This window comes from Lutra lutra, chromosome 1, assembly GCF_902655055.1.
Source record: "Lutra lutra chromosome 1, mLutLut1.2, whole genome shotgun sequence".
NCBI classification, from domain to species: domain Eukaryota; kingdom Metazoa; phylum Chordata; class Mammalia; order Carnivora; family Mustelidae; genus Lutra; species Lutra lutra.
The window spans coordinates 219,531,792-219,550,878 of record NC_062278.1 but is presented as its reverse complement, the minus strand read 5'-3'; the positions used below and the strand labels follow the sequence as shown (position 1 = coordinate 219,550,878).

Below are 19,087 nucleotides of genomic sequence, written 5' to 3'. Positions count from 1 at the left end.
ACTGGTCTGAGGCCCCCACGATGCAGACCCCCCACCGCCATGAAGAATTTCTAATTCGGATCCCAGCCCTGCCCCTACTTAGGACCCGGTTCCTCATCTGTGGCAGGGGTGGGGGGGTGGCGCAGGGCTGTTGGGGGGACTCGCTCAGATGGACCCAAAGGCACGAGGCCGCTGCTGAGGTGAGCACCACCCTCGGCCCCGCAGTCACCGTGACACACATGAGTGCGAACCATAAACTTTTATTAATGGAAAATGGAATGCCTCGTTAACAGAAATCTTGTCTTAAAAACGTCAGAGAACACGTTTATTAAAAAAAAAAAAAAAAAAAGTGAATTCACATTGTATTGAGCTACAATATGGTGGCAGGATTTGCTTTTGTTTCTTAAAAGGTTCCACAAGTTCAAGGTGACTCGGGCAGAGAGTCAACAGTACGTCCTCCTACCTGGACGCTCGGAGTGTGTGGGGCTTAGTAGCGGCGGGTGAAGTGGGGGTACGGGTGGGGGTGGGGGTGCGGGACTCGGCTGCCCCGGTCCTGGCCGGCCATTCCTCCACCTTCCAGTCCGCCGCCGGGCACCATGTGGCCCTGGGAATGCCCACCTTGTGCAAAGCCGCCTCGCCTAAGAACAAAGGCACACGTTTTGTCCCCTCCAAATGCTGTACGTTTTCCTCGTTACGTGGGGCAGCATACGGCTCTGCAGCCTTAAGAGCCCGTCTGGCTTTTTCCAGGTGGGAGCAGTCCTCATCGCGGACCGCATTCAGGGCGCCTGGGGAGTGTGACTTGCGGGGGCTGCCCAGAGCCGCTCTGGGGGCTTGTTGTCTAAACACTCAACCCAGCGCGCTGGTCAAACATGCAAAAATAGGAAAGGAAAGGAGGAGCAGGGACAAAACTCCTTACCCCGACATCCCGCCCCGATTTGCCATGTGTCCTGGCCCTGAGGGTCCAGACAGACCCCTCTCACCACCTGGAAGAAAGGAAAGTGTTTGCACACACTTTTCTCAGAAGCCCCTGGAAGCCTCAGCAACTTCCAGGAGGGAGTGGGCCCCGGAGTGTCCTGGAAACATGCAGCCCTCCTTCAGCCCGTACCTTGCCACCGCGCGTGCTCCCTGCCTGCCGTGCCTGCGTCCACCGAGCCCGGCCACGCGCGCTCCGGATGCTCTTCTAGCCTCTGACTGTGCTCCGCCCAGTCACGTCCACCCCTGCGTCAAAACAGAAAGCAGATACGGAAGTGTCCCCGCACGCCTCTACAGTGAGGCCGTGGCCCAGCTGATCCTGCCCTACACCGAGGGTTCCTGAGAGAAGAGGGCAGAATATGAGGACGCGCCCCCAAAGACACACACGTGGCCAGCGAGCACACGAACGGGGGCTCAGCTCGGCCACTGCGATAAGCAAGCGCGTCCGTCAGCTGTGAGACCCCTGCACCACCCGCGAGGCTGGCCCGTGACCAAAGGACAGATGGGAAGAGCTGTCGAGGATGTGGACAAACAGGGATCCTCGCGTGTGGCCGGTTTGAGAAGGTAAAATAGGACAACACGCGGTATCCGTGAGACCCGCCACGTCCGTCCCTGCCCATTCGCCCAAGGGAGCGGGAAATGTGTTCCCGGAAAAACTGGAACACACACTGTAGCACGGCTCTGTGCGAGCCCTGAAGTGGAACGGCCCAGTGTCCCCCTGCTGCCGAGCAGAGAAATAAAACGTGGTCTCTGCACACGTGGCACGTTACTGAGCCGAAGAAAGGAACGCAGCTCTGACCCGTGAGACCGCGTGGCTGAACCCTGCCAACACGACAGCGAGAGAAGACAGATGCGAGAGGCCATATAATGGGATTTCAACTTCCGTGAGATGCCCAGAGCAGGCAAACCCAGACACGGACCGGATCCGCAGGAGCCAGGGCAGGGGGAGGCAGAATGGGGAGGACCGTGAACGGAGGATCCTTTGGGCGTGATGACAACGTTCTAGAGTGGGCGGCGGGGAGGAGTGTATGGCTCTGAACATACTAGCAGCCGTGACTCCGTGACTTCAAAGGAGTCACCTCTACAGCATGAGACTGTGGCTCAAGGAAGTGGTTTCAAAAAATAGAAGCCCCAGCGAGTGCAGCTCCCACAGGGTTCCGGTGTGTGGGCGGCGCCACCACCAGTGGCGCCCAGGCCCAGGCTGACCCATGTTCTAAGACGTGCGACGAGGAAGCCATCTGAGCCCCCGACACCTGTCCTCAAGGGTGACTGCTTGGCCGCCCCCCACGCACAGGTGGCCGTCGCCCAGCCAGAGGGTGACGGCGCTCACAGCTCCCTTTTGTCTGCCGGAGTTCTCCTGGTCCTGCTTCTCGCAGGTACTTAAGGCAGAACGGACTGTCCGGTGTTCCAGGACCGAGTGCTAAGTAGGACGCTCAGGAAAGCACTTCACATCGATCTAGCAAAACGGTGCTGCCCTCTTTGTTCCACACCCAAAAACCCACCTCAGGGAGGCAGAACCTTCTGACAGGCACCCCCCCGAAACACCTACAAGGGACTGGGGGGCAGGGGTCGGGGTGCAGAGCCTCTCTATTCTCTAGGTCCCCGGGGCAAGTGTAAGAAAGGCTCCAGGGCTATCCCCGTCAGCAGGCGGGGACTCCTGTGACTAGGGGCTGAGGCGTGTGGGGAAGGGCTGTTGGGGGCAAAGCAGCAAGGCTTCTCCGGCCGGCCCATCTGCTAACCTGGGTGGAGGTGGTGGCCCCCGGCCCTCACTCATCCTCTTGTCGGAGCCGTAACCCCCCCAGCCGTCCCGGGAGTCCCGGCTGTGGCGCTCTGGCGGTCCTCCGTGTCCATGGCGGTCATCTGAGTAGTGCTGGAAGGCATAAGAGGGACAAGGCAACTCTAGCCACGTCACTCTCGGACAGGCTCATGAGTCTGCTGTAGCCAGCCGGGGGGCGGCTCTGAGAGGACCTACCCAGGCCCCTCCTGACCCCACCTCGCCGGACACGCTCTTCTACCCTGACAGCGCCACGGGAACCTGAATGGGGTCTCTTGCCTCCCAATGCCCTCCAGTGTAAGAACCATCACGCGCCCCTGCAGCCCATCTCTGGCGCCACGCCTAGTGCCAGCAGAGGCCGCTCTGGCCCCGTGCTCGTGGAAAGCCCCGCACTTTCTGGCGCTGAAGGGACCTCTGCGAAGAGTCCCTTAGAGTCTTCCCGGGAAGAATCAGGACAGCTCCTCCTGCTGGTGACAGGAGGGCCCCTCCCACACCCCCAGGGTGGTCAGCGGCCTCTCGGTGTGACACCAGAGGCAGCAAGGCAGACAGGAACCACTCTGTGCTCTGGCCAACCAATCCTGTGCTCCAGAACCCAGCACACTGCAGCCGGACGGAATCATACCATGTTCCCTCAAAAATCACACTGCTGGCTTAAAGGAAAGGATTCCGATGCTCCCCTCCTTTCTCCTGGAGGACTACCCTCTTCTCTGAGCATCCCTCTGCAGAGTGCCAGAGACACAGGGACCCCCCCCCCCCGCCACCAATATGGGCAAAAACACCTCATGGGCTAAGCCTCCGAGTGGGGTACTGTGGGCAGCTCACAGTGCGAAGACTCAAAGACCCTCTAAACAAGTGGGCGGCCCAGGAACACGCGCAGATCCCACTGAATGCAATCAAACAAAAACAAACCCCATGTGTTCAAAAAACACACAGACTCACGAGTCAGAAAATAATCAGTCACATATGCTTCCACTCACTGGTCAGAACTGACATGTCCACAACCCCCCCGCCCCCGGAGCACAGAAGCAGGTGCGCCCCAGGCTTGGGGTCTAGGTTTTACTTACTTGCCCATCTCGCTCTCCCATCACTGACCTGGAACCTTCCCTCCTGCAAGGGAAATATCTCGTTCCAATAGCTGCAGGTGGCACCAGACAACACTATGGCAGGCCCCACACACAAGTTTCACAATTGGGGTACTTATTCCATTCCACCCAGTAAGAACTGTAATTTACTGGCCTGTGAAACAAAGCTGGCTTGCATCTAAAGCCTTCTCCCTGAGGACGGGAGTGAAGCTGCGGCCTAAGAAGGTGGGAATAAAGATTTCACTGAACTGAATTCCCTTGGAGCGATCTCAGAGGCAGCAACCCACACCACGTAGCCCATGCCTCATTTATCTGTGACCTGGTAACAAAATCCAAGGTCTACCAGGAAAGCCTTAGAGGGTCCCCAACCTCTGGTTTGATCCAATACCCGTGATTCACACCGAATCTCCAAACCACCATTCATTACATGAGTGGTGTCTCAGCCCGTCTTTCCCTGCTTCCCCTTCCTTACTGAAGAGCTAATGAACGGTGAAACGGCCCAGGGATATGCAGCCCAGGGGAGCATGATGAGAAACCCAGATAGAGAACTCTTAAACTAGAAAATTGAGGGCTGCCTTTCTAAACTATATATATTTCTCTTCTAAAATGACACTGACCAGGAAAAAAAAAAGGGAGGGGGGGGGATACTATTTCTTTAAAAGGGCCTGGCTAAAAAAACCTTCTCAAACCTTTACACCAGCCGCCAGGCAACAAGAACTTTCCTGCGTGCTGGTCGGTTCTCAGCTGGGTGTGCTGGCAGAGGAGCCTGTGCTGGTCAGCAAAGCTTGGGGACGTGGACTCTGGCCACTCTGCCTGCAAAGGCTCGGGCGGGTCACACCCTTTCTCTAAACAGCTTCCTCCCCGTACAGACAAGGAGGCTGGGCATACCTTCCTTGAAACCCTGCTTCCCAAGGGGCTTGCCTCAATGGAGGGGTGGCTGGGAGAGTCCTGGGAGCTGTGAGGCCCTGAGTGTGGGGCCCAGGAGAGCTGAGGCTCAGGAATCACCCCAAGACTCCACCAATCCGTGAAGAGGGCACTGCGTGAAAGGAGCTGGGGACGCCCTAAGGGACCTGAGTCCCACATCCGGCTGCAGGTGTGACCCTGTAAGTCCCATGTGCAGCAGGCCAGCCAGCCATAGGGAGCCTCACGAGTAAATGAGACGTCAGAGGACAGAGACCCATTCCTGCGTCGAGCTGAGGTGGCTCCATCCACAGCTGCAAGAGAGGGTGGGTGCTGACCTGTCAGCCACATGGTCCTGGTACTGGCCTCGGTCTCGATGGTCAAAGTCGTGGAAGCGGTGATCAGGGCGAGGGAAGTCGGGACGGTACCTGTCCTCCATGGCCACACGCTTGCCTTCCGGCCAATAAGCGTCATCTCGCCTGTTTTTTATTTTTAAAAGGACGTGAGTTTCACTTATGACAGAATGAAGGAAAAAATGGAGGTAGAAGTGGGGAGGGGAGCTCTCTCCAGACCCAGTATCGTTTAAATGTCCTGCAGGGCTAATCTCTAAACATTCAATCATTATTGCTTTGATTTGATAAATTGAAATCCCCCAAACTGCAAGAGGCATGCCCGTATTCTCATCTGATAGCCCTGAAAGGAGGGCTGCTGGGAGCTAATTGTATCACAAGGCTGTTAATACCTTGATCCCCGCGTGAGCCCAGATGCAAGTGAAATGAAATATTTGATTCCTCTGCAACGCCATTCCGAGCTGCCACATTTCCCCCTTCCTGTCTTCTATGGGAACCTGAACCTCCCTCTGAGTTTTTTGCAAGAGCGAAGGGAATCAGACGGGGTGATAGTGAACTACATACAGCTCCGGATGGCATCCAATTATCTTCTTCCCGATCCTCCCCAGAACACTGGGCTCACGGAGGGTGGGGTGACGGGTGACCGTCAATTAAGCAGCTCAGAGGGGCTGGAGACCAATAAACCTACTTCGTGAACGGGAAGGCAATTTCCTGTTCTACAGCGCCATTCCGTGCCTCTCCCTCTACTGGCCGACTGGCGGCCCTGGCACCCACGGGCCTCATACAGGCTAGGCCGCCCCACGACCGGCACCCGGCAGGCGGTTACGCTCCGCGGGGAACCGTGCTGTGAAGACGGGCGCGGCCTCAACGAGCACCGCAAACCTCACCAAGGGGCAACTATCGAGATTCTCTGCGGGACAAGTCAGGCAAACCGCGGCCGAGCCCCCGGATCCCAGACCCCAGACCCCAGAAGCTGGAGCCGGCGGCCGCTGAGAGTCGTGCGCAGGCATCCGGGGGCGCCAGGCTCGGTCGTCAACGTCCCCCACTCCGCAGGGAAGGGGGGCTCACCGCCCGTCGTCGTAGGGCCTCCGCAGCACGGGCCGCCGCTCCTGCTCGTAGCGCAGCTGCTCCTGCTGGCGCCGCAGCTCCTCGCGCTCGCGGTGGATGCGCTCCTGCTCCTTGCGCCGCTCCCGCTCCACGCGCATGCGCTCGCGCTCCAGCCGCTCGCGCTCCATGCGCTCCCGCTCCAGCCGCTGCCGCTGGCACTCGAGCTGCAGGCGCTCCCGCTGCAGCCGCGCCTTCTCTTTGCGTTCGTGGAAGGCCTCCAGGCGCTGCTCCCGCTCGCGCTGCTCCCGCTCTCTGCTGGGACATGGAGGGCCGTCCTGACTTCCCTGCCGGCACCCCGGAGTACCCGGAGACCCAGCGACAGGCGCCACCCCCACTGCGCGGAGCTGTGCGCCTGGGCTGCAAACCCCCGGCTCCACGCTCCCTCCTTTGTCGCTAGAGTCAAGCCAGGGGTGAGCCGAGAGGCCGGGGGCACGGGCCAGGAGGGCTTGGCTCACAGGCACAAAGTGAAGCCACAGGTTACAGGGGAGAGAAGTAAGGGAACTTGAGGTAGCCGCTGCGATGAAGGCTGCGGGGCGCAGGAGTACCTCGCAGCAACGTCCGAATAACCCGGAACGGGTCTTTTTTCTTCCCACCTTCCCCTTCCCCCAGAAGCCGGCACTTTCTAGGGACCCTGCCTTTTCCGGCCGGACCGGAGAAGCTGCGGGCGCGCACTAAGGTGGCCGGCGGTATGGGGCCTGGCTCCGTCATCAGCCACCACACACCCGGGGCTCCGGGCATGGATGCCCCCTCTGCACCTGCAAAGGGAGCTGCTGTCACTCCTCACACCTGCCCCAGGGACTGGGAGGCTCCAAGGCCAGCGTGGGCCACTGGGAAACAAAGAGAGCCAACAGTGTCTTTACTTCCTAAGGCTCCATAAACAGAGATGTCAGCGACCCACTAAATCAGAAAGCAGACGGAGTGTAACCAGAGAAGTTTCTACACATCCTGCTTCCACTCAAGCAAGATCGCTAACACCGTGACACAAAGCTTTCGTTTCGCCGAGTGGGGTATGAAGAAAAATGACAAGGGAGCCTTAGACGGAAAAAGGCAGAAGGCAGAACTGGGAAGAGGCCGACTTCCAGAAACTGTCTTCCTAAACTAGAGGTAAACGTGGCAAAGAATGTCGTGTGCGACCAAGGCTGCCCGAATCGCCACAAACGTGGGCACTTCAGGAGCGAAGACGCTGCTCCGGCGCGTACCGTCTCTAATAAACGTGCCATGTCCCCTGGCTGCATTCCTGCTCTTATGCATGTGGGGCTGCAGCAGGGACGACTATGAGACCTTGACACTAGGGGCCCTTCCATCAAGGCCACACACGGGTGAGCCCGCTCCCCGGGCCAGGGGACTCGACACACAGCAGAGAGCGAGCACCTGCGCGGCTCGGTCGGGTAAGCGTCAGACTCTTGGTATCAGCTCAGGTCTCGAATGAAACCAGCTCTGACGAACGTCATGTCGAGGCTGACCATGACTGCTCATTACCCTCGCCTTTCGCCTCGGCTAACAGCAGGCAGACAGTAAGCCTGGGCCAGGCAGGACACTTGCTTGGGGAGAAGGGCAGAGCGCCCCCAGAGGAGACCACCCACCTGCCGGCCTGCCGGGCCCCACTCACCGCCGCCTCTCCGTCTCTCGGATCTCCCGCTCCCGCTGCCTCTGGCGCTCGCGCTCCCTCTGCTCTTTGATTTTATCAAATGACAAGATGTCTCTCTTCTCTTTGCTTTCCGATTTGCGGTCCTGACTCTTGGAGCTCTGTTGATCGAAATTGGTTCACTCACGTCAGAAAAATGCAGCCGGTGCACAGTGGAAGTTAGATACGCGTTTCTCTGGGGTAGGTTAAAATTCCTCTGCCCCCCATGGCTTCCAGGAAGGCCCAGGAGGCAGTTCAGCTCACCCACAGCCCAGAGGCACTGCTCGCTCGGGAGAACTGCCTCCTCACACCGCAATCATAGGGGGTCACGGGAGAGCAAGGAGGGGGGCACCTCACAAACCCTATAGGCAGGTCTCCCTGCCCAGCAGAGCCAAGGACTCCGCGCTATCTAGAACAAGGCCCCAAGGAGCCGCAGGCACGTGTATCCTGGCTGCCCCGCTGGACGGCGGGCCGCATGGCTCACGTCTCACCTGCCGCCTCAGGCCTTCAAATCCCACAGGGCGAAGCAGCTCTGCCGTGGAGGAGAGCTCCTACTCACGACAACGTGCTCACGGGCAACTGCCGTGCTGCTCCCTCTCCGGGTGAGGCAGGCAACGCTGCCTGCCGACTCTCCCCTGTGAGGCTCTCAGGGGCTAGGACGCCCAAGCTGGCCACGATCACCTTCTCAGAAAGCTTTCACAGCTTGGGACACCTGTGTGTCCTGCAGCCCCCCGCCCCCGGTCTCTAGGGAAGGGGCTTGGTAGACGTTTTTAAAAATGTCCTCAGGTTATTTTCTTAATTACCTTGAGGACCAACCCAAGAAAAAGACAAGCCGTAGTTATGAACAGATAATTTTGCTGAAGAAAGAGAGGAGCACAGAGGGGACGATCTCATCACAAAGAAAGACCGGACCCCAAAACACCAGGATGACACTCTTCGCCTGAGAGATGGGCCGAGTTTTGAGTCTAATCACACACCCTGCAGGCCGGGGGGCCCCCAGGCAAGGCGCTGGAGTCTCCGAGTCGAACCCCAGGCTTGCAGCGGGCCTCCCGCGTCCCCGCAGCCGGCGTGCTCTACACACCCAGGGACCATAGCATCCTGTTCCCTTTTTGAAGGGCGCTCGGAGGATACCCGTCCCAAGGAACGTCCGTACTCCTCAGCACCTAGAGACCCAGAGCCCGGCATGGCCCGTGTGCACAAATGCTGCTTCACAGCAGTCCTCGACAGAGGCCGTTGACACCACTGAGTGTCTCTAAACGAGGGACCAGGGAAGAGGATCACAGCGCAGCTGGAAACACATGCACGCACGCACAGCCCCTCCCCCCACTGACAGCTTCCAAGGGCACCACCCTGAGGTCGCAGCTACAGTCTCACCGGGACAACGTTCTAGAGATGGGGGCAGGGAACCAGCTTAGCTTCCCAGGGCTGGGGTTGGGCCGGTGGGGCGGGTCATGAGCAGGAGAGCTCTCCAGTGACCAGATGGCCCTGGATCCTGACAGCAACGGTGCTCACATAGGATTCCACCAGGACCTAGAAGTCCCGGCCCTCCACTCACGCACACCCCGCAGACCAATGTCACTGTCCCTGGCTTTGAAACTGGGCTACAGTTATGTGAGCGGAAATCCCTGGAGGAAGCATGGTGACGGGTACATCTATCTCCATACTATTTTGGCAACTTTCTGTGACTCCGTATTTGGAAACAGAGTGTACACGCTGTTACGTGTGCGACGCCCTTGGAAAGGAAGTGTGAGGAGTCCACGTGAAAGGAAAGAGGCTTCTGTTCTCGTGCTGTCCTTCTATGTGATCTCAATGTTCTAATTAGGCAGACTTTATTACTATTTATTTTTTCTAACTTCAGAGCTTTTCAGCTCATAAGTTTATGGGGCTTTGGGGGGGCTTTCTTTAGATTTCTATTTTATAGTTCTAAATTTTTACAGTTTTCATGTAGCCCGTAAGAAACATGACCTTAGGAATGACTGTATTTGAGAAAGCAAATGTTCATTGCAAAAGTCACAACGAAGCATTCTTAGATAAACACTCTGTGTTAGCTTCGTGTTCGTTCTAAGAGGACAACCCTCCTCAGGAACGTTTCAGCCAGAACCTTCAGCTGGTAAGCAGAGGGTTTCGTTTTCCAGGGTGGGGAAAAAAAACAAAAGGAGAAGCCACCGGTCTGTCCAGCCGTGTGCCGCTTACGACACGGAGGCCCGTTCTCTGACAACGTGGAAGTCGGTTTTGCGGTGGACTCCCCTTTTCTTCCCCATGAACGTCCCAGAAGAAGGGGATCGGCCAGCACAGGTCAGCCACACAGCAGAGCCCACCTTCCGACTTGAACAGCCTGGGTCCTGCCCGTCCCACCCCATGGTGGGCTTTCTGTGAACCGGTTTCCTTCTAGAGGATGGTATAATCCGACAAAGAACCAGCAAAGGGTCAACACATCATGGAAAGGAAAAACACTAAGCACAGTTTTGAAACACGCCGCAGAACCCAACCGTGGGTGTGCACATCCAGCCTAAACAGGGAGGAACGTGCCTCTGAGCACTTCGAAGAACGATGCGGTTTTCCTAATGCAAATCCAAGCAGTCCTTCAACCACCCACAAATGCGGGGACCTGACGCAGGACACACAATACTTACTCTCTCTTTCGACCTGCTTGTGGTTTTCACGCTAATGACAGGCTCTCCTTTCGATTTGTCCATCACGACCGTCCGCTCCATTCCTCTGCTTCCTTCAGGAAGAAAACAGCGCTCTGTGCACCTGCCCACAGCCCTGCTTCCCGACGGCAGGCCGCGGCCGGGCTGCCAGGGGGTTCTTGCTGCTTCCTCGAGTGACTCAAGCCAACCCTGGAGCCTCCGCACCCCCCCTCCCCACTCGTCCTGACCTGCGGTGAGCACCGTGGACAGGAGGCCGCTGGTGCGCCCTGACCGGGCCTCACTCACCTGGGATGGAGCGGCTGTGGTTTCCCCGCAACGTACACTGTGAATTGAAGTCAAGGCGCGACCGGCAGCACACACACACCCGACCCACCCGCTGGCTTCACCCGCTCGCTCAATCCTAGCGGCTCCAGGATAACCACTTTCCATTTTTTCATCCTCCTCCACATTCTGGAAAGCTCTGCAGAGCTCAGGCCCTTATGCTCTGAGTCAGATGGCTGGGCTTCCCTTCACGTGTGTACAGCAATAAAGGCTTCCAAATGGATTCTGCCCCTCGACGACACAATAACCAGCCTCTAACTGCGGCGACTATTACTGATTTGGGGAGATTTGCAATACTTGAGGAACATTTTAAAAACACGTTCCTCATGAGACTGCCAGTAAATTACCCCGAACGCTTAAGATCCAATTTGTAACGCGCTGTACCCAATTCCAACGCTCCAGATGGCTGAGTTTTGTTTGTTTTTTTGGGGGGGGGGAAGGGCGGGGAGAACTGGGTTTTGTTTTTTCCACAAAACATTCTGTGGCGCCTCAAGGCAGTCTGAAGGCGTGGAACAAGCTGCAGAGCCGCATTAAATCTGTGACAAGAACGGGGCCACCTCTCCCTCGCACAGCTGCCGAAGGTATGCGGGAAGATCAAGAAGCCGGGTCCCCAAGCTGCCAGTGACCATAAATCACGGAGCGCAACACCTCCAGGTGTGCGATGTCAGCAGCGACTCCCACAAACCGCGTCACCCCCAGGTCCTGCTGTGTTTCAAGGCTGCCCATCCACGGAAGCCGCAGTCGGCCAGGCCAGCGCACAGGCCCTCGCCGGCTCCCTCGGCCCACACCTGCCTCCTCCCAGCCCCTCCCGCCAGGCTCTACCCTCCCTGGGAGACCTCGGGAGGCTCCGCTCACCTGATTTGGTGACTCGGGAGCGATTGGTAGGCCCTGGTTTTGGCTCATCCTCATCTTTTTCTTCCTTCTTAATGTCTTCAGGCTTTTTTTCCTCCTTTTTCTCCATCTTCTCTTCCTTCTTAATCACGGTTCTGTTTAAAAACATGGTCATCCACTTGGGTTCCTGGGACTCTGGCAGGAGGTCGGTCATTCAGACTTTCCGCATAAAACCAACCCACCGGGCGGCAAGCGGACAGGGACAGTTACTGGGGAACCGCGGAAATGATCTAATGCCCTCCCGGGACCTGGCCCTCATCCTCCCCGGAGTTCTCTGCTACGTGCAGAAATAGGCAGCACAGAGGCTCGTGGACAGTTTTCCAGAGTGCTCGATGCACTGGTCTATAGGACAGACACGCGGGCACATGTGAGAGACACTCCCAAGAAGAGAAGAATGCCTGTGAAAAACTGATTTTTCGTGTTTCACTCTGGGTGGAATTTTTAAGTTTATGTAGAAATAAACATTTTTTCCAAATACGGCACAGAACAGAACAGAGGCAGAGCACGAGGATGCGAGATGCCTGCGCCACGGAGCAGTGGGCCACCCGCCCTCTGTACCAGGTCACTGCTGCACACTTTGGAGGAGCTACAATGGCATGCTACGCACCAGCTCCTACAGAACCTGTCAGTAACGTTTCAACTGAAGCCAGCTTTATTCTACACAGTGAACTGAATCATCACTGCCACTCACACTTGTCTCCCATATTCCCTAACGCTGTTTGTCTCGGGTAATTAAATCCCACACTTATTAAATGCCCACCGTGTACCAGGGTCCAGGACGGGAAAGCCAGGCCCCTCGGGGTTCCCTAACCAGTGCTCCCCGCCCTCTGTTGCCTACAACTCAGGCTGTCCGAGGAAACCCCTCCTAGCTCACTCTTCCACTCCCAGCTTCCACAGTACAAATCTGTCATCTTGTTTTGTTTTTTTAAAGCAGCTTTTTTTTTTTTTAAGATTTTATTTATTTATTTGACAGACAGAGATCACAAGTAGGCAGAGAGGCAGGCAGAGAGAGAGAGAGAGAGGAGGAAGCAGGCTCCCTGCTAAGCAGAAAGCTCGAGCGGGGCTCGATCTCAGACCCTGGGATCATGACCTGAGCCAAAGGCAGAGGTTTTAACCCACTGAGCCACCCAGGTACCCCTGTCATCTTGTTTTTTTGAGGGAGAGAGAGAGAGAGAGAGAAAGAGAGAGAGAGAGAGAGAGAGAGAGAGAGAGAGAGTGTGTGTGTGTGTGTGTGTGTGTGTTGGGGGTTTGGTGAATGGGAAGGGGCAGAGGAAGAAGGAAAGGAAGAATCCTAAGCGCACTCCATGCCCACTGCGCAGCCCAACCTGGAGCTCAATCTCACAGACCTGGAGCTCACAACCTTTGCAAAAACAGAGATGCCTAACCAAACGAGCCACTCAGGCACCTCAGAGCTGTCCTCTTTTAAATAATACCCACTTTGGGACCCCTGGGTCGCTCAGTAGGTTAAGCATCTGCTTTCACTCAGATCATGATCTCAGGGGCCTGGGATCGAGTTCCGTGTTGTCCTCTGCACTTAGCTTGGAGTCTGTCTCTCCCTCTGCCCCTCTCTGCCCTCTTGTGCTCATGCCTTCTCCCTCTCAAATGAATAAGTAAAATTTAAAAAAAAAGATTAAAATAATATTCACTTTAAGAAAACTTTTTCTTTTTTTAAAAGATTTTTTTTTTAAAGATTTTATTTATTTATTTGACAGACAGATCACAAGTAGGCAGAGAGGCAGGCAGAGAGAAAGGAAGGGAAGCAGGCTCCCCGCTAAGCAGAGAGCCCAATGTGGGGCTCGATCCCATGACCCTGGGATCATGACCTGAGCCGAAGGCAGCGGCTTTAACCCACTGAGCCACCCAGGCGCCCCAAAAGATTTTATTTTTAAGTCATCTCTACACCCAATCTGGGGCCCAAAGCTACAACCCTGAGCTCAAGAGTCAGAATGTGCCACTAATGGAGCAAGCCAGATGCCCCAAGGGAAACTTTATTAAGTAGAAGTTTTTTAAAAAATAAATACTTGAGCAAGAAAAGAAAGAGAGAGATAACAAGGGAGGAGCAGAGGGAAAGAATCCCAAGCAGACTCTGCTGAGCAGAGCCCAACGGGACTGAATTTCACGACCCTGAGATCATGGCCTGAGCCGAAACCACGAGTTGGACGCTCAACCAACTGAGCCACCCAGGTGCCCCTAAAATTCTTTTACACTGTGAACACGCACCATAATATCTGATAGCGTAACCGGGATCAAGAACTTCTTTTTAGCGTACTGGTTCTGCTTAAAAAGACAAAACCCAAGAACCCCAAATACCGCAGGTATGTCAAACAATTTCCCTGGGATGACCACCACGGGGCCTTTGCGGTCGATCACTGGGTTCCAGGCCTGGGCCGAGGCTCAGCGAGGCTGGGACGGCACTGGGACGGCACTGGGCTTGCTGCACTACAGCACCTCTCCCCTAGGCTTTGTCGCGGGTAATACCCGTGCATCTACTTTCCCTCAACGGCTAAAGGAGTCCATGTCCCTTCTAGTGGGACAGATGGCTTCTGGGGACCACACGGCTGCAAGTAAAGCCATAACAAGTCACATCTGATGTGCATCTGCCGCTATTCGGGGTGGGGGGCGCCCTCTCTCTCCAAGGAGACCCCCTGCCCGTCCGTAGTCACATGGCACATCCCAGACACAAAGGAACTTCTCTGGACACCACGTTAAACAGTAATATCTGAAATACAAACATGAGCACGAGAAAAGGCTGGAGGAATATACACGGAAGACGGTTACCCTCGGGTAGTGGGATTACATTTGACATTTGTCTGGACTTTCCAAATAGCAACCACATGAAAATCACTCATCTAACCCCGGGAGGACAAGCCACTTCGTTGGAAAAGTACTTCAATTTCACTTAGGTTGACTACTGCACCTACAATTTTTTTTTTTTTTTTGAAGATTCTATGTATTTATCTGTCAGAGACTGCATCGACACACAAGCAGGGGGAGCAGCAGACAGAGGCAGAAGCAGGCTCCCTGCCAAGCAAGAGGCCCGTGAGGGGCTCAATCCCAGGACCCTGGGATCATGACCCCACCTCCAGGCAGACGCCTAACCGAATGAGTCACCCAGGTCCCTGGGTGAAATTCTTGAATCCTGAAATTCTTAAAGCAAAAGAAAAGATTAAAAAAGGTTTACTAAGGGGCGCCTGGGTGGCTCAGTGGGTTAAGCCGCTGCCTTCGGCTCAGGTCATGATCCCAGGTCCTGGGTTCGAGCCCCACATCGGGCTTTCTGCTCAGCAGGGAGCCTGCTTCCTCCTCTCTCTCTGCCTGCCTCTCTGCCTACTTGTGATTTCTCTCTGTCAAATAAATAAATAAAATCTTAAAAAAAAAAGTTTACTAAAAGAAAGAACTATTGTTCAAACATATTTTGAATTACTCAACCTCCTAATCAGACCACTTGAAGCCAGTTTATCCCAAGTTCATCAGCTGGTTCTCTGCCCCCGTGCTGGGGGTCGGCCAGCCCAGACTGAATCTTGGCCTTGCCCCTCGCTAGCTGGGCTCAGTGCCCTTCAGCCAGGCACTTCCCTTTCCGGAGCCTGTTCCCCCTGCAATCTAGGACCCTTCCAGGGACGGAGTGGACCACGTGATGCAGGTGAGCTAGCTTTTACCCCCGTCCTTTCTCTCCCGAAAACACGTTTCACCGTGTGTTCAGAAAACCAATGAAGAAAATGCATTCCAAAACACAAGAACTCTGAACAACTCTGAGCAGCTACCAGTAGTCTGCAAGTACAGGGGGTTTTTCAGCACGGCAGACAGAACACATCTCTTAGACAGGTCTCGCTTGTAAATATACAAAGGCTTAATCCGACATCATTGCTCACCAGCCTGACGAGTCCACTTTGGGAGGAAGACCAGCAACTAAACCTTTCAAAACGGGAGCTGTACACTTAGGAGTGTCAGTGAAGTCCACACGTGCACTCACCTATATGTTTTCTTAACACAAGAAACAACGGCCAGTGGAATCAGTGAGACGGACCGATTCTCAGCACAGGGCTCGGTCTTTAGAGAGAGTGGCCCCGGGAGGACGAGTAAGTGGCCCTGACAGTGTAAACTTACTGTACTCAGCACTGAGAATTACACCGTCAGCAGCATCACCAAAATTTACCTCCTGCAGAAGACAGACCGACGACTTTGAGAAAATTTTATCAAGCAGTGCCTGCTCTGGAAAGACCAGTCCTGATTTCCACCCTTTATAGACGCTGTCTCAGACCCACCGATCCCGAAGTTCCGGGCCAAGGTGCCCCCCCGGAGTCCACAGAAAACTCACAGGTACCCCGGGAGCTTCGGTTTTGACGGAAACACAGCAAGACTTGGCAATGCCAGACACCACACAAACTACTAGCTCGAGGTCGTTCTTTTCGCCACCAGATCAGGTCAGTTCCTGGGATAAAAAGCGAGGACTGCAGAACCCCAGTCTGGATCAGAAAACGATTCCATGGTGGCAGGGGTCGTGCAAGGACCCAGAACACTGAGTGAAGTAAAATTACTATTCTTTCCTTTCGGGTGTGTTATTTTCCCACGGAGTCATTTGGACGTAAACGCTTACTAAGGCTTCTTGTAAAGACAGATTGGAGAGGTACGGGTGACGGCGCAGGGACCCTTACTGAAATCTGGACACGGAAGTGGCGGCAAGATGCGCAAATGTGATACATACGTGAGAAGCCAGCGGGGCTGCCTCTGGAGTGACCCTGTGGCTGCCACCCGCCCTCTTCCTGACCAGCCCCTCCCTACAGCCCGACAGAAAGCTTGAGAGAAAGGTTTTAAATAATCACTTTACTTTTCCATTTTGATCTCCACAGGATGATGTCTGTCAGCACTAGATAATTTTTCCTTCTTCACTTCACACTCTTTCCTGTCAGACAGCTTTTTTCCAGCAGGTTCGTTTTTGGCCTAAAATACAACATGGGTTAGAAATGGCCCACGGTCCAGGTCCCCTTGCTTGTGAGCTCGGTGGCTTACAGCAGGCGAGTCGCCTCACCTTCTCTACGGAGATCATCCTTCCGTGCAGCTCCGTTCTGTGGAGATGGCTGATGCACTTGGTGGCTTCGTCAGATGTCGACATGGTGACAAAGCCATAGCACCGAGCTCCAGGACTGCGGGCGTTGGTCACCACTTTGGCCCCGACAACCTTCGTGAGAGAGGACACTTACTCTTCCACATAAATCACAACACGATTTGTCAAAAATAATTAGCAGGTAACTGATCACCAGAATTCCTTTCAATAGTTTTTACTCCTCCACAAATTGTTGGTTTGCCGTAATTAGCTACTGAAGTGGTTCTACCTCATCCTACCAAAATACATGTGCTTCCTGTACATCAGCCTTCAGAGTGACAAAAAACGAACAGGGAAAGCTAAAGACATTTAAAACTTCACCAACCACAACTCATTAATTAATCCAAAGTCCGGGGCGCCTGGGGGGGCTCAGTGGGTTAAAGACTCTGCCTTCGGCTCGGGTCATGATCCCAGGTCCTGGTATGGAGCCCCGCATCGGGCTCTCTGCTCGGCGGGGAGCCTGCACCCCCGCCCCCACCGCCTGCCTCTCTGCCTGCTTGTGATCTCGGTCTGTCCAATAAATAAATAAAATCTTTAAAAAAAAATTAATCAAAAGTCGTTCCCACTTGGATCATTTTCTCTAGCTGGACTTCGACTCCTAGACAGGTCGGCACACCAAGCATTTACCCACCCCTGTTGCCTGGAAAAACCTCGCAAACCGGAGGATATGTAGGCCACCAGGGTTTTCAAACACCATACACCAGGCCGCACAGGACGGTGACCCCGGGGTGGGGACACACACAAGCAAAGCTGCGTGGCTGCCCCCTGCTTACTTCCTAGAGGTTCCCGGTTGTGTGGGGCGGGGCGGGGCGGAGGACAGGAGGTGAGCGGGGGAGGTGGTATCCGGGAGCTGAGCATAGCAGCATCTGAAGAAATGGGGGCAGCAGGACACAGTACTGGAGAGGAAGCGCTGCATAAAGGCAGCTCCAGAAAGCTCCACGGGGCCCCTAAGCAGCACGCACGTGAGAGGCCAGGGAGAACACCACCTGTCCGAGCAAACAACCCCACAGGCTCAGGGACTCATATAGTTCACTTCTTCCAGAGTGAACCAGCATGGAAAGGAAAAGCTTGCAATTCATGGGGCTTTATGCGGAGACCTCAGGAGGATCCTGCCCCAGAAGCGGACAGAGCTAGCCCCCAACTAAGGCTGCTCTGATCTAACGACGCCTCAGCCAGCCTGGGGAGGAACAAGTAATTGAACTGTGTCCCAGCAAAAGCTTAAGAACGCGGACAGGGACACACGAGTAACTAGAATACAACATGCACGTCACAACGTCTGGTGTCCGGCCAAAAACAACTAGGCAGCCAAGAAATAAGAAAATGACTCTAACGAAGAGAACCAACCAATAAACAGAGATCCAGAGCGTGCTCCAACAACATAATTGGTAAACGATGATATTAAAGTTATTTTAGCTGCATCTTAAGAGTTCAAGAAGTTGGAGAAACCACTGAGCATGTTAGGTAAACAGAGAAGATATTTAAAAACACCCAACCCAAGATTCTGGAGATGAATGTAAATGTGATGGGATGGACAGCGGACACTGCAGAAAAAAGGATGAGGAACTGAAGACATAGCGACAGAAGCTACTTGAAAAGAACTGGAGGAAAAAAGAGGGAAAACAAACCAAAACCACCAGAGCATCAGTGGGCTGTCAGACCACCTGTGGCGTCGCCAAAAGCAAGCAGCACAGGAAAACCTTCCCGGATGAAACCACAGTATATGGGCAGTGCTATCTGCTCCAGAGCGGTGATAAAGAGAACCTTCCAGGTAAGCCAGACGAGAAAGACACCTATGCCCTAGGGAGCAAAGGTGAGACCCAGAGCCAACCGGTTAGACAACAGGAACCAGGAGGAGGGAGGAGCACTGCTGTCTGGACAAAAGCCACCAACCAACCCTGAATTCTGCAGGAGCAAGAACAGCTTTCAAAGTGGAAGCAGAAGAATGACATTTTCAGACCTACAAAGGCAGCAGGAATTCATCCCGGGCAACCCTGTATTGTAAGAAAGGTTTAAAGAGGGAGAAAAAAAATACCTAAAGGGAACTTGGGTATCAACAAGAGGGAAAAAAGAGCACCCTGAAAGGTAAACACGGAGGTAACTAAAAGCCTGTGATTTGTCTTGTTTACGTAACTCCTTAAAAGATAATTGTTTAAAGCAAAACAAGACAAACCCCCCCCCCCAAAACCAAAAAGACACAAACCCACCAAAACCCACCAACCACCCCACCTGTCAATGAACCAAAAACATGCTACGTTGTCTATTAACCCGAATTTACGCAGCGCTGATACCACCACAAAGGCTGGGAGGGTGGGAGGGCGGTGCACTGTCCCCAGGTTCG

General features: G+C 54.7%; 1 protein-coding gene across 4 annotated transcripts in view; it reads right to left on the bottom strand.

The window, feature by feature from the left end:
- Positions 1-223: 223 nt before the first annotated feature.
- Positions 224-19,087, bottom strand: part of SAFB2 (scaffold attachment factor B2) — a 33,100-nt gene continuing 14,236 nt past the window's right edge. For 2 of the 4 annotated variants that reach the window (XM_047708865.1, XM_047708875.1), the window contains exons 10-22: positions 16,675-16,824; positions 16,474-16,586; positions 11,616-11,746; positions 10,422-10,513; positions 7,774-7,910; positions 6,126-6,416; positions 5,046-5,186; positions 3,962-4,024; positions 3,790-3,832; positions 2,691-2,821; positions 1,085-1,197; positions 896-962; positions 224-617 (exon numbers count right to left, since the gene is read on the bottom strand). In XM_047708865.1, the coding sequence (XP_047564821.1) occupies positions 467-617; positions 896-962; positions 1,085-1,197; positions 2,691-2,821; positions 3,790-3,832; positions 3,962-4,024; positions 5,046-5,186; positions 6,126-6,416; positions 7,774-7,910; positions 10,422-10,513; positions 11,616-11,746; positions 16,474-16,586; positions 16,675-16,824 (1,623 nt within the window). In that variant the 3' untranslated portion in view covers positions 224-466. The remainder of the gene's footprint in view (positions 618-895; positions 963-1,084; positions 1,198-2,690; positions 2,822-3,789; positions 3,833-3,961; positions 4,025-5,045; positions 5,187-6,125; positions 6,417-7,773; positions 7,911-10,421; positions 10,514-11,615; positions 11,747-16,473; positions 16,587-16,674; positions 16,825-19,087) is intronic. The other 2 variants (XM_047708882.1, XM_047708888.1) reach the window with 1 other exon arrangement.